A 17145-nucleotide genomic window follows, 5' to 3' on the forward strand; every position below is an offset into this window, starting at 1 on the left:
TCATATATTTACCAACTAGGTCAGTTTTACATTTTTGTTTTGAATGGTTTAGGAATTCAGTCTTGAATAATTTGTAATATGGAACTGTTCTATATAAAATGAAGATCAGTCTTTTTCTTTTCTGCAAATAAGCTATTTTTTCAGCTTTCAATGAAAGTACATGTAGAATTACATTAGAATATAGCACTGGAATGCTCATCCTTTTAGCTGGCAAAAAATTGCTGTTTGAAAAAGGATTAGTCAGATTTTGTGACTTGCAAATAAAGTAATTATTATTTTTATTTGACTAATACAGTCAAAGTTTATAAAATGCACTTTTGAGGATTCCTTATTCATCTAATATTTCATGGCCTTCAAGCTATTGATTAGCTTGTCCTTTTAACATACTCACCCTCCTCCCTAACCAAAACAATCCTCCCCAAACCCAATATTTTTCATTCTGACTTGTGAATATCCCTGATTAGTGCTGTTGCACAGTTCAGCTCAATCTCCTGGTGAAGATGGTTTTCTGTCTCCAGTTGAATTTTTTTTAGTTTTAGAGTGTGCTCCTTCTGCCTTCTGCTCTGAGGGCATATCTTCCAGACAGGGAAAAACAATGAGCAGCTGGAGGCAAGAAGCTAGATCAAAAGTCTGTTTCTGTCCATGGACAGATTTGTTTATTCAAAACTAAATAAGAGGTATCACTATTCAAAGTCCCATCTGTAAATACTTCATCCTGGTAATAATTCAGTGTGCATGACAATTTCTGTCTGGGGTTAAAGCATGACAACTTCTCTGCATGAATGATTGCAGAATAACAGGTCCCATCTGAAAGAAAGCAGAAGTGTGTGGTAGAAAGCAGACTGGCATTGTGAAAATGACAGCTACTTGGGGAACTAAATACAGGAATTTTGCATCCTCTGCACCTCAGCTTTAGTACTAATCTGTAGTTTGTCATTTTGTAATACTGGGACACGCTGCAGCAGTATGATTTTCCGTAGAGGATGGCATCAGTGTCATTTTTCTTCATCACTTGGCCTTCTCTTAAAGGTTTTCTTAAAGTTTATCCTGTTTAGCCTGTTACAGCTGAACAAATCCTACCCCCAGGACAGAATAATTGCAGGAATCTATGCTCTGAATCTGAGGCCAGTTCAGATACAGCAGTATATTTTTGATGAAAGAAACCGTCTTATACTGTATCATTATGTGACTGCACCATATGAATATTCACTGGTATTTACCTGAGATAAAATCTGATGGCTCAAGATTTTTTACTACAGAGGTGAAGTTAATTATCTGTTAATTATATTTAACTGAAAAGTCTCTTCTTCCTTTCTTGTGTTGTGATTTCTGACAAAATAATGTAGTCAACAGGCCCTGATAGTGCAACCAGCTCATACAAAATTTTTAAATATTTTGACTTGAGTAACATTATTGAAGTCCAAAGGTCTTCAGTGCAGGCAGTTTTAAGCTAATGCTGAATTGTATGCAAGGTCAAATTTCAAACCCAGAAATATGTGAATTTTTCCTATCAAAGCATTGTTGGGGCTGGGGGTTTTTGTGTATGTTTTGGTTATTGGGTTTTTGGGGAGTTGTTTGTTTGTTTGTTTTAAAACTCTTTTAAACTAACCATTTTTTCTCATTCTGCTTAGAACCATTGGATACAAAAAGAAGTATGTGAAAGTTCCACACGGTCATATTTGGGTGGAAGGGGATCACCACGGGCACAGCTTTGACAGCAACGCTTTTGGTCCTGTAAGTCAATTCTCTGTATGTCACTCTTTGCAACTGAAAAACTGTGCATAATTGAAACACAGTGAGTCTGAATGGATTGTGAGTACAGTTTTATTATTTTTGTGAGAATTATTACAATTTATAAAATATCTTGGTCAGCAGATGTTGAGTTTTTTCTTAGCTATTATAAAAAGAATAAGGACTTCTTTCAATTCCCCACCTGGAAGGAGATGTGGTAAAGATTTTAAATTTGGAGGGATGTGCTGGAGTTGTAACCAGAGGGTGAGCCAGCTCTCTGTAGCTGACAGATGCTCCCTGAGGACTTTTTGCCAGCTGATACAATTTGGAATGATTCCCTCCTGGGAGCTTTGTCTTGCTTTAGTGCCAGTACTGGGATAAAGAATTGGGGAACTATAACCATGCTTAACAAGTGTTAGCTGATAAATTGGTCAGTGGAAAATAGCAGAGATATTTCAACTCTTCCCAAGGTAAATATTTTCATTTTCTTTACATATTGAATGAAAAGAAAATGTAACCCATAAAATCTGTTTCTTGGTGGGTAAAAGTGTGCATCTTTTCATCAGGAAGACAGTCAATTCTTGCTCTGAACTCTAGTTTGGGTTTGGTTTTGGCTTTGTTACACTTTGTATAGATCCCTGTTCTTGATGAACTTAATCTAGCATGCAGGAAATAGTTGCATAGACTGTGTATCCTGCTGTGGAAATGCAAACTCCTTTAGCCCTATTCCACATGCAGGATTTCTCTCTTTTTTTAACAGAGGATATTCCTCTAATGTTATTTGAAAACCCACTGTTTGTTACAGGGAAGCTGTCAAGGTTGGATTTTTCCACCCTTGTGCATTTCCTGTCTATTTCATACAGAAGTCATCCCACTGACTAATTGAATTAATGACAGAAGGACCTTATGAGTTTATCTGGCTTCTTGAAGTTCAGCCCAATTATTAAATTGAAATAATTTGTTCTTAGAAAATAATACAAAACAGGCCCACTGTCTGATTTGGAGCATGCAATGGTGATGGCTTCTTGTAGCTTGTCTCACTTTTTGTGTGCTTGTATTTCCTGCTGTTTTTCGTTATTATTTTCTTTCTGCTATCTTCTAAGATTTCTAACATCTAGTTTTAGAGGTTCTTTCTGGCAGAATTAAGTCAGTCTATCCTGTGCAGGCATCTCTTTCCTCCCTTAGTAAGCTTTTCTCTGTCGCTCTCTGTTCCCAACATAAATCTTAGTCATAAAGCCACTAATCTTCTTTCCACTTACAAATATATTGCCAATGTAGGCTCAGAGCATAAAGAACCTTTAGCAGTTGGACATTGGTTTCAGATTTACAACAGCTCACACAGAAAGGTAAAATCATACAAGGTAAAATCCTCAAGGTAGGCACCATGCAGCTTTCATGCAAGATAGAATGTTGGGGTAAATCTAAATACCCTCAGATTTTTGCTCAATTCACTGATGTTTATAAATATTAGTAAATCCCTTTCACTAGTCTTTGACCTCACATTAATCATCAGTTGTTAGCTAACATCAGATAGTATATCACTTTTCTTGCAGCAATGGCACTTTTGAGAGCTAGCAGGACAGGTTTTGACAGTGAATTCTTTATCTTTCTTCAGAAAGAATGACCTTTGTATTGGTTTGATGAATACATTATGGGCAAGTCAGCTGTAAATAGGTATTTTCCTCTCAAATTGAATTAGAACAGCAATTGCTGAATGCAAGCAGAAGGCACAGAAGAGATCACAGGGTTTAAAACTAGCTTCAGAATACTAAAATATAGAATTTTTCTGTCTCTAGAAGAAAAGTGAAAGTGCATTTAGAAGGACACACTGCACTCTAGGTTCTTTTCATCCTACACATGTAAGATTTTAGGTTACTGGGACATTTTCTACTGCTCTTCTGTACTCTGGAGAATATTTGCACAAATGAATTAAAATATTAAAATCACTCTTTCAAGCCATTCAGAAGGTATGTACTTTTTGAAAAAAAATTCTCTCCGAAGACTGCAGCAGTGGTAAGGAACAGATGTGGTAAGACAGGGAAATGTTTTTCTCACTTTGTTAATATAGAGGTCACTTAAGATATCAGGTTAAATGTGTGTCACATTAGGACATGTGTGTCACAAGCCTGACTTTCAAAATGATGTTTTCTTTAATCAAAAGATGCAGTAGAAATAGTGAGGGGCTTAAGTGGATTGTACTGTAGGCTACCATTGCTTCTGCTTTCATGTGATTGTATAGAAGAAAGGCATTTATCATACTGCAGATAGACTCAGTAATGTTTTGTAGATGAACCTAATGAGTTACATGGGCCATAAAAGGAAATTATAGAAAAACAGATTGAGAACAGATGTTAGAGTATTTTTTTTCTCTTGGAGAATAACTCTGTGTAATGGTCTAATGGGTTAGGTTGATAAAGCAGAAACCCTGATACCAATCAAGTTCTAAATTAGATGCACCTTTGGAGAGATATGAATTTCTAAACTGAAAAACATGGCCTGATTAAATTGTGTTTATTTAGTTCATAAAAATGTTATAAAATAAATAATTTCTTGTTATTGCATGGTTTTACAAGACTAAAATGGGATTTTTTCCTGAAGTGTTTAAATAAAATGAAAATGTTTAAACTAAGAGTTTTAAAGGTTTACTATTTCCTTTCTGCTTAATTTTTTCTTTAAATAAAATTAATACTTTAACTGATAGTAGAAAAATAACAGGGTATCTATGGTTAGTGATGAATTAGAAATGCTATTAGGCTTGTATATGACCAAAACTTAGATATTAATTACCTTTTCTTAATATGGGACTAAATTAATTCATTCATGGCTATTGTACATTGTCTTTTAAAAAATGCTTTGTCTAATACTGACTAACAGGTGATACATAATACTATTGCTTTAATACTGATGTGTTTCAGGTTTGGAAATCTGTCAGCCACTCCTAATAGTGAAAATAGCTGTTTTGAATAGAAGCCAATAAACATCTAGAGATCTTGCATATTTTTACTATTATTTAAAGGGTAAAATTTACATATTCCTGGAATTTTTTCAGTTACCTGGACTAGGATAGAGATTTCTGTTACATTGACTGTTGCTGTTTCTAAATTCTGAGTGCAGTTTTATAACATTAGGTTGATATTCCTTATTTGGCATATTACAGAAATGTGATAATGAATACCTAATATAGTTAAGGTACCAGTTTTTAAAGTTTGTTCTTTTTGTTTTCAGTTCTGGTATTTTTCCTATTTGATGGACCTTTTTACTATGGGTTTTAGTTCAACAGCATAGGAAATATAAAAGTAATGATCCTGGCAATGCTTCTGCTTTCTTAGATCAGAAATGCAGCAGATATTATGAAGAATTGATGAAGTATTAGACTCCTCTGCTGCTTGAAATTTCTTAAAAATTTTAAAGGGTTAACTTACTGCCAGATAAGGTATTGTCTTTGCTTGCATAGTCAGGATAATATCAGCATAAAAATAAAGTGACAATTTATATTCTGTGTCCAATATTCTGGCTGACTCAAGGCAAAAGTCATTATAAACTGTACTTTTTGTAGATTGAATGTTTAGAGGTAGCAGCCAGCAGTGCAGAGCTGGTTATCCAAACAATATGGGAGGGTATCTAAGAAACAGTTACTAATAAGAGCATGGAGTAATTGATATATTCCTGGCTGTACACATGTGCAGTGAGAAGCTCTCTCAAAATTTTAAAAGTAAAACAGGCAAATTTCATCCTATAATGCTCTTATTTATACATTTACATGTTTCTAAATGCCTCCAACCTGGGGATACAAAAGACATTTATAAAATTAGGGCTTGCAATCCATGGCAGTCTTTCAGCTGTCATGTAAAAAACCTGAACAAAAGCTCATTAAAGTCAGTGAGAGCTTTCTATTGGCTTTAATGGCTTTGGAGGAAGTTCTCTATGAATTAACCTGTACAATCCAGTGTAAGGGCAAAAAAAGCTGTTATCCCCCTTATCTTCTTTGGAAACTTTTAACACAGGTAAGTTCAGTACCTTGTCAAAAGTATCTCTTTTGCCCATTCCAGGTCCCTATCCCAGCCCTTTTCCTAAAAGTATATCTTTAATGTGTTAATTATCAAAACTAAATCTTGTTGAACCTGAGCCTAATTTTTTTGTTTGACACCAGTTTTGCATTTATAAACTTCAAATGAGTAAATTGCTTTTAGTTAGCATTACTGTAGAGGCCAATTTTTATGGTTGCCTATTCTGTACTGTACCTTCATGGAATAAAATATCTGAAAAACCTTTCTATCTGTTTAACGATATTTTCATTTAACAGCACAAACCTGTAGACTGTGTCTAGGAAACTATAAACTAGGATAACACTGAACAGAATATGCTGGATTTATTAGGTATTTTGATTTTCAAAGGCAATCATCATCCCTTTCAGCTATAAGATAGAAATGGTTTAACTGTTAACCCTCAAGAGGCAAATTAAATTACTTACAGTAGTAGAATGTGGCCTCTTATGATTTTTTTAGGCTGATTTGTCTTTCTCTCTGTAATTACTGTTAGTGAATACAAGTAGGCAAAAGCAGAAAATAAGAAAATTACATTAGAGAGTAAGCTGAACTGAAATATGACACTTCCAGTGCAGTGCAGAGGTTACTGCTGTTAAAGGAAATATTTAACTCAAGATGTCTGCAGCTAGTGAGAGTACCCCTGTTTCATTTGTTCTGTCATCTTCTGAGGATGGTTCAGTGGACAGCTGAAGGAGGAAGCAGATCTCTTTCTGCAGTTCTGAATTACTTGTATAACAGCAAACAAAGAATGCCACATATCCTAAGAGTGCACATCATCTTGGTGATGATCTTGCCAACTGGAGAAACTTTCATATGTGAGCTGTAAACTAGTGCAGGGATTACATATCTCCCTGAAATGGAGCAGCCTCTAAGACAAGAGGTGGGAAGAGTTTAACAGCTCCCAGCAGTGCACTGAGCATCACTGCATTAAATTGCACAATAAGGCACATAGCTAGGGCACACTTCCCACAGAGAGCTCTGCCAGGACTTGAAATACCTGCTGACTCCAAAATGCCATTCAAAGAGGCTTAAGACAAATATGTCAGTGGCAGAGTACCAAACCCTGTTTTTCTTAGTTTGGAACAGTCAAGAAGAGATAGTCAAGGGTGGCAATACAAAAGTGTGATTTTAACAAGAAAACACTTATCTGTAGTTACACTCCTAAAGTTAATGTAGGTGAGGAGAAGAGTGATGACAAAGGAGTCAGTGGAGGCTGGGAATGACCTGCTGGGGATTTGTCTGCATTAACTTGCTAACAGATGTTGCAGATTCTTCTGTTAACTTTTTGCTACCAGTGCCACCAGTGCACCTTCACTCTGCTGTATGGATGTAGCCTTGGAGAGTGGCATGTCTCTTGTGGGCTCTGTGACATTTCTAGTTCTCTCTTGGGAATTAAAGAAGAAATGAAGCCTGTGTTTAAACAGGATATGTAATGCAAATATACAGTCAATGCCATTCCATTGTATTTATCTCTGGCTACTGGCAAAAATGAAACAGGTGAAACTGTTTACAATCAGAAAAAAAGACTTTGCATATGGAGCATGAAGTTACCAGTAGTAAATGGCATGGATGCACAGCTTGAACTTGTAAAAATCTGTGGTGAATAAAACAGATAGAACATTATGTGTTATGACTGATGACAAATAAAGCTCGAAGGATAAATATGCTTGTCCCTTTGAGAGAATACTATATGTGAGATGCAAATTGGGATGGTAGATTTTCTGTGAAGAATGACAATTCACTCCAGGAGCTGCTGAAGGGGAGCATTGCTTATAAGATTGTGTGGCCTGACTGTCCATTAAATTATCATGGCTAACTGAATTTTCACTATAAGGAATAAAAAGTCCCCTATAGCTGTCCTAATTATTTTGAAAAGCAAAATATTTAGCTTGACTATTTTAAAGCAATGCATATGGCTATTATCATGTGACTAAAAGCTCTCAGTTAAGGCTGCTCTATTTCTTAGCAATAGAAAGTTTGCTCTTTGTCTCAGTTATGTCAAAACTTATTTTATGCATTCTAGCTAGTTTTCTCGATTACTTGTAAATGTAATTTATTTAACATTGATAAAGCTTCAGTCATTCTGCTTATTGAGCAGAATTTATGTAACAAATTCAATTAATTATTAATGCAAATATTTAGTACTTCTGAATGCAAGAACCTTTAAAGAATTTTAAAGCTTCTGCTAAGAAGGTTCTACTAAGAATGGTAGTCTGAGCCGTCTTTTGGCATCACTTATATTGAAATAAACTAGGAAAAATCTCAAAACAGTATTGGATCTATTTAATGAAATATTAGAAGTGATCAGAGAGCTGTCAGAATCATGCAATCAGTTTTGATTATCTAATTTGAACAGCTCTGCATTCAAATATAATCATTTGTGAAACCCTGTGTACTCCTTCATCAGTTTCCTTACAATTCTATTTCTCTCAAGTTGTTGCTTGAAGTACCCTTATATTTGATAAACTTTCTGGAGGATTTGTAACATTATAATGTCTATATTGAATTTAAAAAATTGCTTCTTTTAATGCATATGAGGCACAAAGGAATCTTTGCTGACTTCTGTATAGTTTAACTGCATAGGGAATTTTGAATCATGCTGGCATTCATATTAAGATTTGCCAGGACTTAATTGAAAAAAAACCCACTTAATGTATTTATTTCTTTATAATTTTACCTCCTTGGACATGGATTATTGTCAAAGCTTAGACACTGATTACTAAAAAACAGTTCTAAATTTTAGTTTGCAGAATGGTAGGAAATTTTTATTTACCTGATTCCATTTTTGGATACAATAAATGTTTTGGTGTATTAAGTACTGATGTCATTAAATGTCCCAGTCCTAAAATAAGACTATTTTACTGTAGCACCTTGTTCACATGATTGCACATCATATTGGAAGGTTAAGAATGTGTGTTTGTATGGCAGTGAAGGGGCAAACCAATGTGTCTGTGTTTATTTACACATGTAGGTTTATTTCATTTAGAAGCAAAATATTCCTGAGCCATGATGAATGCTACACCAGTACTTCTATGAATTATTATAGGGAAGTGATGTTTTCCATGCACTTGGTGCATGTGGAGTCAGGATAGTGTTCTTTGGGGATTCCCTGCAGAAGGGTTGGTAAATAGGCCCTGAGAAAGGCCCCTGTGACAGACCTGTAGCCCAGCATGCAGAGGTTCCAGAGCAGGCTTTGCTCAGCCTGGGTGGGAAGGCTGCAAGGAGAGATCAGGGCTGACCTCAGCTGCTGCTCAGAGAGTGGGGAAGGCAGGGCCAGACTCCTCTGAGACCCAGAGTCGAGGGACAAGAGACAACAGGCACAGCACCCCGAGTTCTGAACAGACATTAAGTTATTTAAGTTTGGGGTTTTTTCATTGTGGCAAAGTCATGAATTGGTTGCTGAAAAAGTTAGTAAGATCTCCATTTTCAGAGGCAGTAAAAAAGTCTGCCTGGAGAACCCTGAGCTACCTGAGCTGGCTGAGTCCTCCCAAGTAGGAGGCTGGACAAGGTAATCTCCAGATGTCCCTTCCTACCTATATGCCTGTGCATGTAGGAAAGTGATTTTCATTTTGTCAATGCTCTTTTATTTAGCATTTGGACAGTAAACTGACAAAAGTTATGTGTTAACAGTGATGGGATCACATTTATCAAGAGAGAGAAAATGGGAAATTTACTTTTCTATTGCTGCAGTGCCTCAGAAAATTATCAAGGGCATCAAATTGCATTTTAGATTGTACAAACATTTCTTTGCAAACTTTTATTTGTATTGCCTCTGTTCTAAAATGAATAGTTTGGAAACTATACTAGATATCATGAATTTTCTTAACCTGGCCATGTTTAAATTCCAGCCTGAGCAGAGAAGAAAAATTTCCTGCAAATATTAACAGCAAACACTTTTTTTTTTTTTTAAGCAGTACTTCAGACTTTATAAGTATTTTGTGGAGCAAATAACAACATTTAATTTTAGCTAAATCTGATTTGGACTAGAATCCTGATCTTTCAAACATTTGTTTTTATGTATTTTATGTCTATAACATCTTCTTAATAAAGTCCAGGGTCTGCAAGTTTCAAACTACTTCTCTTGTTTTGATTGTGTCTTTTCTCCATCTCTTATTTTAAAAGATTTAATAAATGAAGCACCCTAGTTCAAACTGAATCATTTTGCTGATTATGGTGATGACAGCTAATTCAGTAAAAACTTTAATTTTTAATTAAGCAGAACTTTTGCTGTTAAGTAATTTACTTCCTGATTGTTATCCAAGCAATCAAAGCACTTTCCAAACTGTGTGAGCTTTTTTTGAGAACTACAATTGTAATGGACATATTTATTTATTTATTTACTAATTTTCAGAATGTAAAAGTATAGAAATAGTCTTTTGTTGAACAGAATCATGGTCTTGTCAGGGAAATGTTCAGAATGATAGCAGAATTTTCAAGTTATTTTTTTCTCTCTTTCACTGCAGAAGAGACAAGTAAGAGTAATTCTTCAGAGGTAATTCCCATAGAACCTTACTTTTGGTGGGAGGGATAATGCCTACCAACAGAGTAGCAAATAGTTTTGCAAAACAAATAATAAAATATATTCCTCTTCCATTGATTGTTATTTGAGATATTGTTACTTAATTAAAGTTGGATATAGTTCTTTTAATTTACTTGTTCTGAGGATTTGGGCACTGCAGATTAGCATCTATTAAAACTTGAAATTTTATGTAGATTTTAATTAAGAGTTCCTGCAACTCAGTATCAGATTCAGGAACCAGCAGTTTTTGTTTTTCTCTTGTCAGTCTGGGGATTTTGAAAAGAATTGTGTATAATAGGGAAACTGGTATTTCCTCTTTCACATATGCACCATTTATGTAGCTATAATGTCTGATGGAATTATTGAAAATGTGTTTAACTGCATTTGAGGCAAACCAGAAATCTCCTATCATGTGATCATCAGCCCTCTGTGGTCATGAGGACAAGTCCCATGTAAACTTTTGATTGTGAACCTTGATAACAATGCCTGTAAGCTGCAAGATCTGTTACTCAATATCACATTTTCTAATTGCAAAATTTTATTTTAACCCTGGGTGATCTATCCCAATATAATTTTAAGGAATGCTATTCTGAAATATGTATGCATTAGAGTTTATACCAGTGCTGTCTCTTCTTCCATGCAATATATCTTCCTGAAGCTGGGAGACCAGAAGACAAGCTTTGGGTGTTGTTAACTTGTACACCTCATATTTGTGAGATATCGCTTTTTGCAATGGGAGCAGAAGGAAACCACAGTAGTAGTTAACATGATGTGTTGACAAGATCTGATGTTTTTCCTAGCAAAGGTATAAATCTGAAGATGATGAACAATTTTCACTCTAAATCATGGGTCATGGATCAATAATTGATTAGAAAGAAGGAGGAAGAAAGAAAGAAAAGACAAATTTTCAACTCTGCAAAATAACACTTCCACTTCTGGTGGAAGTCATGCAATTTTAGTAACAAAAATCTGTGCAGCATCAGTTAAACTAATAAGAAAAAAAAAAAAAAAAGCCTCTCAGTATTCCATGATGGTAAAATGAATTATCAGGTATTTTTTAGATGAGTCAGTTCATTTTCTTTCTTGAGAGCACAGTAAATGCCCCCACAAGGACTGCTTTACAGCCATTGGATTAATGCATGTGAAGGGCTACTTAAGCCAAGGGGATAACTCATTAAAACCTTTAGTCAACACTGCCAGAGTTATTATTTTTAGAAAATAGCTTTGACACAACCAAGATAGGAAAGCAAAGAGCTGCAAACCTTCCCAATTTTTCTTTTGGATCACCTTAGCAGGACTCAGGTTTTTTGTAGTTTAGCCAGTCAGAAATTTTAAAGCCAAAAGCTCATCTTCCTTCCACTAGAAATGCACAAAAGAAATAGCAGAAAGTTTAAGTGTACTATCATCTTAGCAGTTTAGTATTTTCAGTTCTGTATTATGCCCAATCATATTCATATATCTTCACATTATGAAAATTGAAATTCAGGTTTAATTTGCAACTTATTAAAAACCAGGATTTGTGTCATTTAGATGCCAAAATAACTGACTCTGGACTACTCTGTAGCAGATGTGAAACTGGTATCCAACACTGAATTTTGGCCATATACACACTGCCTCTAATGAAAGCCAGGGGAAGCCTATGACCAAAACAAGATGTAATACACTGAAAAAGGAGAGGGATCAGAAGAAGTGACTACCTACAAAATTCTCCATGACTGCTTCTTGGCAGGTTATAGCTCCACCTAATATAATGCTCACCTTCACATTTCAGAGGCTTTGGCAGGTAGAAAGAGCTCACCAGATGATGTTTTTCACAATTTTAGAGATTAGACACAGGCATTCCAGGATCCATTTTTTTTCAAGACTCCGATAATTCTGTCACAACCATGAGACACTAACTGAAATTTGTTCTTCAAAATGCTGCTAATGCAAATTTCCACACACAGGAAAAGTCAGAAGTACCTGTGTTACTCTTCCAGACTGAAGAGTAAAAAAATGAACGTGCACTTGGGAGTGAAATTAGGCATGCCCCCTGAAAAATTCCAGTATTGCTGCAGCTGCTGTGCTCTCTGTATCCTCAGGCTGTGACATAACCCTCCCCTTTGACAAGGTCAATATGCTGTTTTCTCTGAGGTGTGTATTGTTTTCTGGTAAGTCCTCTTATTCAGGCCTTAAGAACTACTACTACTACAGGATTTTAGAAACTGTTTCATATTCATGATATCTGTACTCAAATATGCTGTTACGTCTTATGTATTATCAGAGGAATTTTAGAGGCCCTCAGAGTTCTGCATGCATCAATGACAGTATAAGGTCTCAATTCAGAACATTCCTTAGTTAATATAGGATCTGATTATATTTAGTGAGTGGAGCCATGTAAAGAATAAATCTAATTTTCACAGTTATTAAAATGTTTGTAATATCAGAGTGCATTTTGGTTCACATCAATTTTAAAAGTAACCATTGTATTTTCAATTAAAGAGTTTGATAGTATTACAAAGAAATTAGATTTTAAATGAAAAATATTTAGATTAAACAAAACAAAAATAGAAGAATAAATTCTTCATGTTTACATGAACATCGTAATGATGTTGAGTTAGGAAGAAATGCCCTTTAGTCACTTTGGATCCCATTCAGAACTCTCTTACATCTTCCTACTGTTAAGTTCTCTGAAAGAGTTTTCCTGTAAATCTTTTATAAGTACTTTCTGTTGTCACAGTATCTCTAAGTGTCAAGAAGTAGAATGGTGAATGCATTTGTTAAAAACCTACAGTTCATTGTTTCCTTATTCTGCTGAGTGCTCTACTAGCCCCACTAGTTATGCACATAGCAGTGCAAAACAGGTATGTTTGTACAATGGAAACTTGTTCAAGAAATGGATTTTAGTGCATAAGTTAGAAACAAAGTTTGTATCAAAAAGCTCATGTCTATTCCATTCTATAATATTCACTCTTCCCTTCCAAATTTTTTCAAAACTGTGTACTTTGCATTGTGCATAGAAAAAGATTCAACTCACATAACAGTAGAAGGAAATCTGGTATTTCTGTTGTAGCATTCATCTCATGTTTGAACTATATTCTTAAAAAAGAAAACAATAAAGATACTCTCTTGATCATTTATATTTGCATTTGCATGCAGTGTGGTTTGTATGGAAGGCTTTTTTTACATCTGTGTTTCAGTTTGAAGTGCTGCAGCCTGAAGTAATTCATGCTCTAAAATAGAAGATTGTAATGGGATATCTTTCTTCCCTGGTTTGCTTTTAGAGTTCTCTCCTGGCACATTTTACACAAATTAATTTGACAGTAACAAAAACTAAAAAGGTATTTGGATTACTTCAGCAGTAAACTAGCAACAGAGCCATGTCATTTCAATTTATCACTTGTCTTTAAGTGTGTGAAACCTTAGTGCTTCATCACATTCAAAAAGATTGCTTATATATAGAAAAAAAGCTGCAGACTTCACAGAGAGGAAAAAAAAATTATCAACTGCCAGCTGAGCTTTCACATTCCCCCTGACTTGCAAATTTTTTTAGTGAATCTCACACTACCTGAAGTAGAACAGCATAGTAACCTTAGTTTTACCCTGTTACTATGTCTCAGGCTATTAGGGGTTTATCCATCAAAAAGAGCTCTGGCCCTAACAACACACTGGGCCTTTGAAATTATAACCTGAGAGGCAAATCCTGAAATCTGTGAAACCAAACTTAACTTCTGCAGTTATCTTCTATCCTACTAGCATAAATCTGTGTTTCTTTGCACACTGAAGATATCTACTATATTCCCAGGGTTATACAGGAAGAGAACGTGCACTTATTCAATCATGCTTGCACAAACATATTGAAAACAGAAAAGGAAAAGGAAAAAAAAATTCAAATTACAAGTTGGTATCTTTTTCTGTGATAAATTCTACAGAGACTGAAAAGTGAAGATAAGCTGAACAGATGATGAATTATAAAGTAATTGTTAAAAAAAGCAAAATTATTCTTTGAGTTATCTTACCTCCAGGTATCTCATGTTTGTAAGCTCAGAAAGAAAGAAATGTAATTTCTTCTAGTATTTCAAATCTGATGTTTTTCCTTTTTTTTGGTCAAAATAAGTGAGGTCAGAGCAGACATAATATTTTTACAGAATCCAAAATTTAAAGTAAATGATTGATCTATTGAAAATCCAATGTGATTTAGCATGCATAATTAATGAACTAGCACACTTATAATCTAAAAAGCCTCAGTGAATGAATTCCTGCAACTCAATGATAAATATCTATGTTAAATAAACTTAGTGAACAACATCAATGTAATCTCTATTCAAACTATATTCCTTTTTCAATGGGGTTTATTAATATGCTGCTACATGTGCTAATTTTATTCTGGATCATTATGGTCTGGTGCTCTTGCTAGTGTCTTCCTGCAGAAACCAGGACTAGTGAAACAAAAAGTAGTAATAGTACAACACCTTTAATTTCAACAAAGTATTGATGCAGTGGATAAAAATAAGGTTTGATTATTCTTCAGGGGCTTTTTCCTTCTCAGAATACCAGGGTGCTTTTTCTGAAAAGTAAACTATATAATCTAAGGAGAAATAGCTCTGTTTACCAGGAGTAGACAAAGCAGCAGATACCAGTTGGAAGAGATTCAGTTACCTTGGGAATAAAAACATTAACTTTATTCTTCTTTCTGATTTTCACTTTAAAACCTTTATTCTTAGCTCTCTGGAGAAAGTCGAATTTGGCATTTAAATGCATTTATTTTTAAATGAGATTCATAAGGGACTAAATCTATCAAAGTTTCCTATGAAAAGAAATAATAGGGAGATCCTTCTTATAGGTTTTGAAGTAAAGAATTAAATTTTATCTTTAAAATGGAATGGTGCCAGCTTTCTGGAGACTAATTTAAAGTTTTCATAGAATTAGTGTTACATAGCATTAAGACAGGTAGCTTTAGATTTCATGCCTTCTCTGCAACAAAGGGTAACATTTTTTCATTGCATTTGGAACAGGACAAAGGATACACCATCTTTTCATCATTTTGAAATTTCAGTAAAAGTGCAAATTAGGCTCCAGTATTAACAGGCCTCTCAGTGACAGCACAGCAATGACATTAAGCAATCTCTTAGAAAATATTGCATTAATTTTTCTGTTCTATATAGATATAAAGATACATTCCACTTTTAAGAATAATTGCATGCCTCCTTGAGGTTTGGGGCATTTGCAAGAGCTTTATTACCTAAGTCAGGTAAAAAAATCCACACACCTTTTGTAAGGTAGAATAGGTTAATCTTGTTCTGGTTTGTACAGTGTGTTAAAGTATTTAAAACTAGGAAAAATCTTGTCTCTGGGAGTTTTGCCAGGGTCAGTGATGTCAGGACTGCATCCCCCAGCAGGATTTTCCTGCTGATGTTGTGCTGCAGCCGTATGGCCACAGACTGTCCCCAGCAAGGGACAGCACATGGCTGTCCCAGCAATGCCCTGCTCCAGCCCCTGCCATGCTCCATCTGTCCAGGGCTGGCAACACTTGCAGAGAAAGGAATCATGTCTTTGTCATACAGCCATGCACCAGAAGATTCTTATTCCTTTGTCATATTTAGATTTCCTCTGTTATTCTGATGTTGTTTTGTGGCACATAAATGCTAAATACAGGTAACAGAGCTAATCTTTCTATTTGTATGGCAAGAACCAACTTGTCTTCCAAACCATCACAGTCAGAGGTAGCACTTTGCCACTGAGGAACATCTCCCAGTGCCTGGGACTAATTCTAAAATTCATAATTGATCTCATGTTTTAACAGTAAGAAAAGGATTGCATACCATAAATGGAATACCTTTTTCTCAGTTGTGTATGTGAAAAATGCTTGTAGTTTCTGAACTGTTTCTTATAATTCACAGCCTCTGTGTATCACAAGCTAAAATTGAAAGTAGCCAGCAAATTGCAAATACATTTGCTTAATAGGTACAATTTGAAGTATGAGACAATAAACTGGAAAGTCTCTTGGGGTTTTGGGTAATTCACCAGAAATACATTTAGTGTGGCATTGCTAATCCAGCTATATAAAGAGGAAAAGTAATTGCTAAATGTTACAACTTTTATTAGGCTACCTGAATAAAATTCACAGAAACCCTCTTAGGAAGAATGCTTTTCCTTTTTTTTTATTTAAAAATTTTAATTGCCATAAAAAAATTTCTTTTTGTTTTTGTTATATTTTCACTCCTAATTTGTCCTATCAGTAGACATTTTTTCACATTTAGTCACAGGCTGGGGTGAGGTTTGTTTGGTATTAAGTAAAAAAATGTCTTTTAGGCATGTAGACTCTCATCTAGTTTAATATTTTACTCATCCTAACTTTTTTTTTTTTTTTAATAATGTATGAATACTCATGGCCATGTATTTTCTTGATCATCTGAACAATCCTAGATGCATTTGAAAGGATTACTCTCATGGTGGGTCTCCTGAATTGCATTTCATCTGTCATGCAGAAGCCTTTGTTAGTTCACAGCAGAAGACAGTATAGATTTCTGTTTACATGGATAAAATAGAAAAGAGTTTGCTTTTCTATAATACCTTCTCTATCTCAAGGTATTTCAAAGCACTTGAAAGAACATCCTGGCTGAGTTCAATGCTGCTGCAGTGTGTGAGTAGGCAGTTGCAGCAGCCCTTCAGGACTGTGTATTTAGGAGCAGCACAAAACCAGACATTTCAGATAGGAGAACGAAAGAAGGGATGTTGAAAGGACGGTGAAAATGAGTGCAAGGGATTTCACTGCAGGAAAACAAGCAATCTGACAAAACCATCAAAAAAATATGTGAGAGGCATAGCACGTTTTAAAACATTTTCCTCATATATAAAAGATGTAAAAGA

General features: G+C 35.0%; 1 protein-coding gene across 1 annotated transcript in view; it reads left to right on the forward strand.

The window, feature by feature from the left end:
- The window catches only part of IMMP2L (inner mitochondrial membrane peptidase subunit 2), a 405652-nt gene that overhangs the window by 311136 nt on the left and 77371 nt on the right, over window positions 1-17145 (forward strand). The window contains exon 5 of the mRNA XM_030238542.2: window positions 1632-1734. Within this exon, the coding sequence (XP_030094402.1) occupies window positions 1632-1734 (103 nt within the window). The remainder of the gene's footprint in view (window positions 1-1631; window positions 1735-17145) is intronic.

Source organism: Serinus canaria, chromosome 1A, assembly GCF_022539315.1.
Source record: "Serinus canaria isolate serCan28SL12 chromosome 1A, serCan2020, whole genome shotgun sequence".
Lineage (NCBI taxonomy): Eukaryota > Metazoa > Chordata > Aves > Passeriformes > Fringillidae > Serinus > Serinus canaria.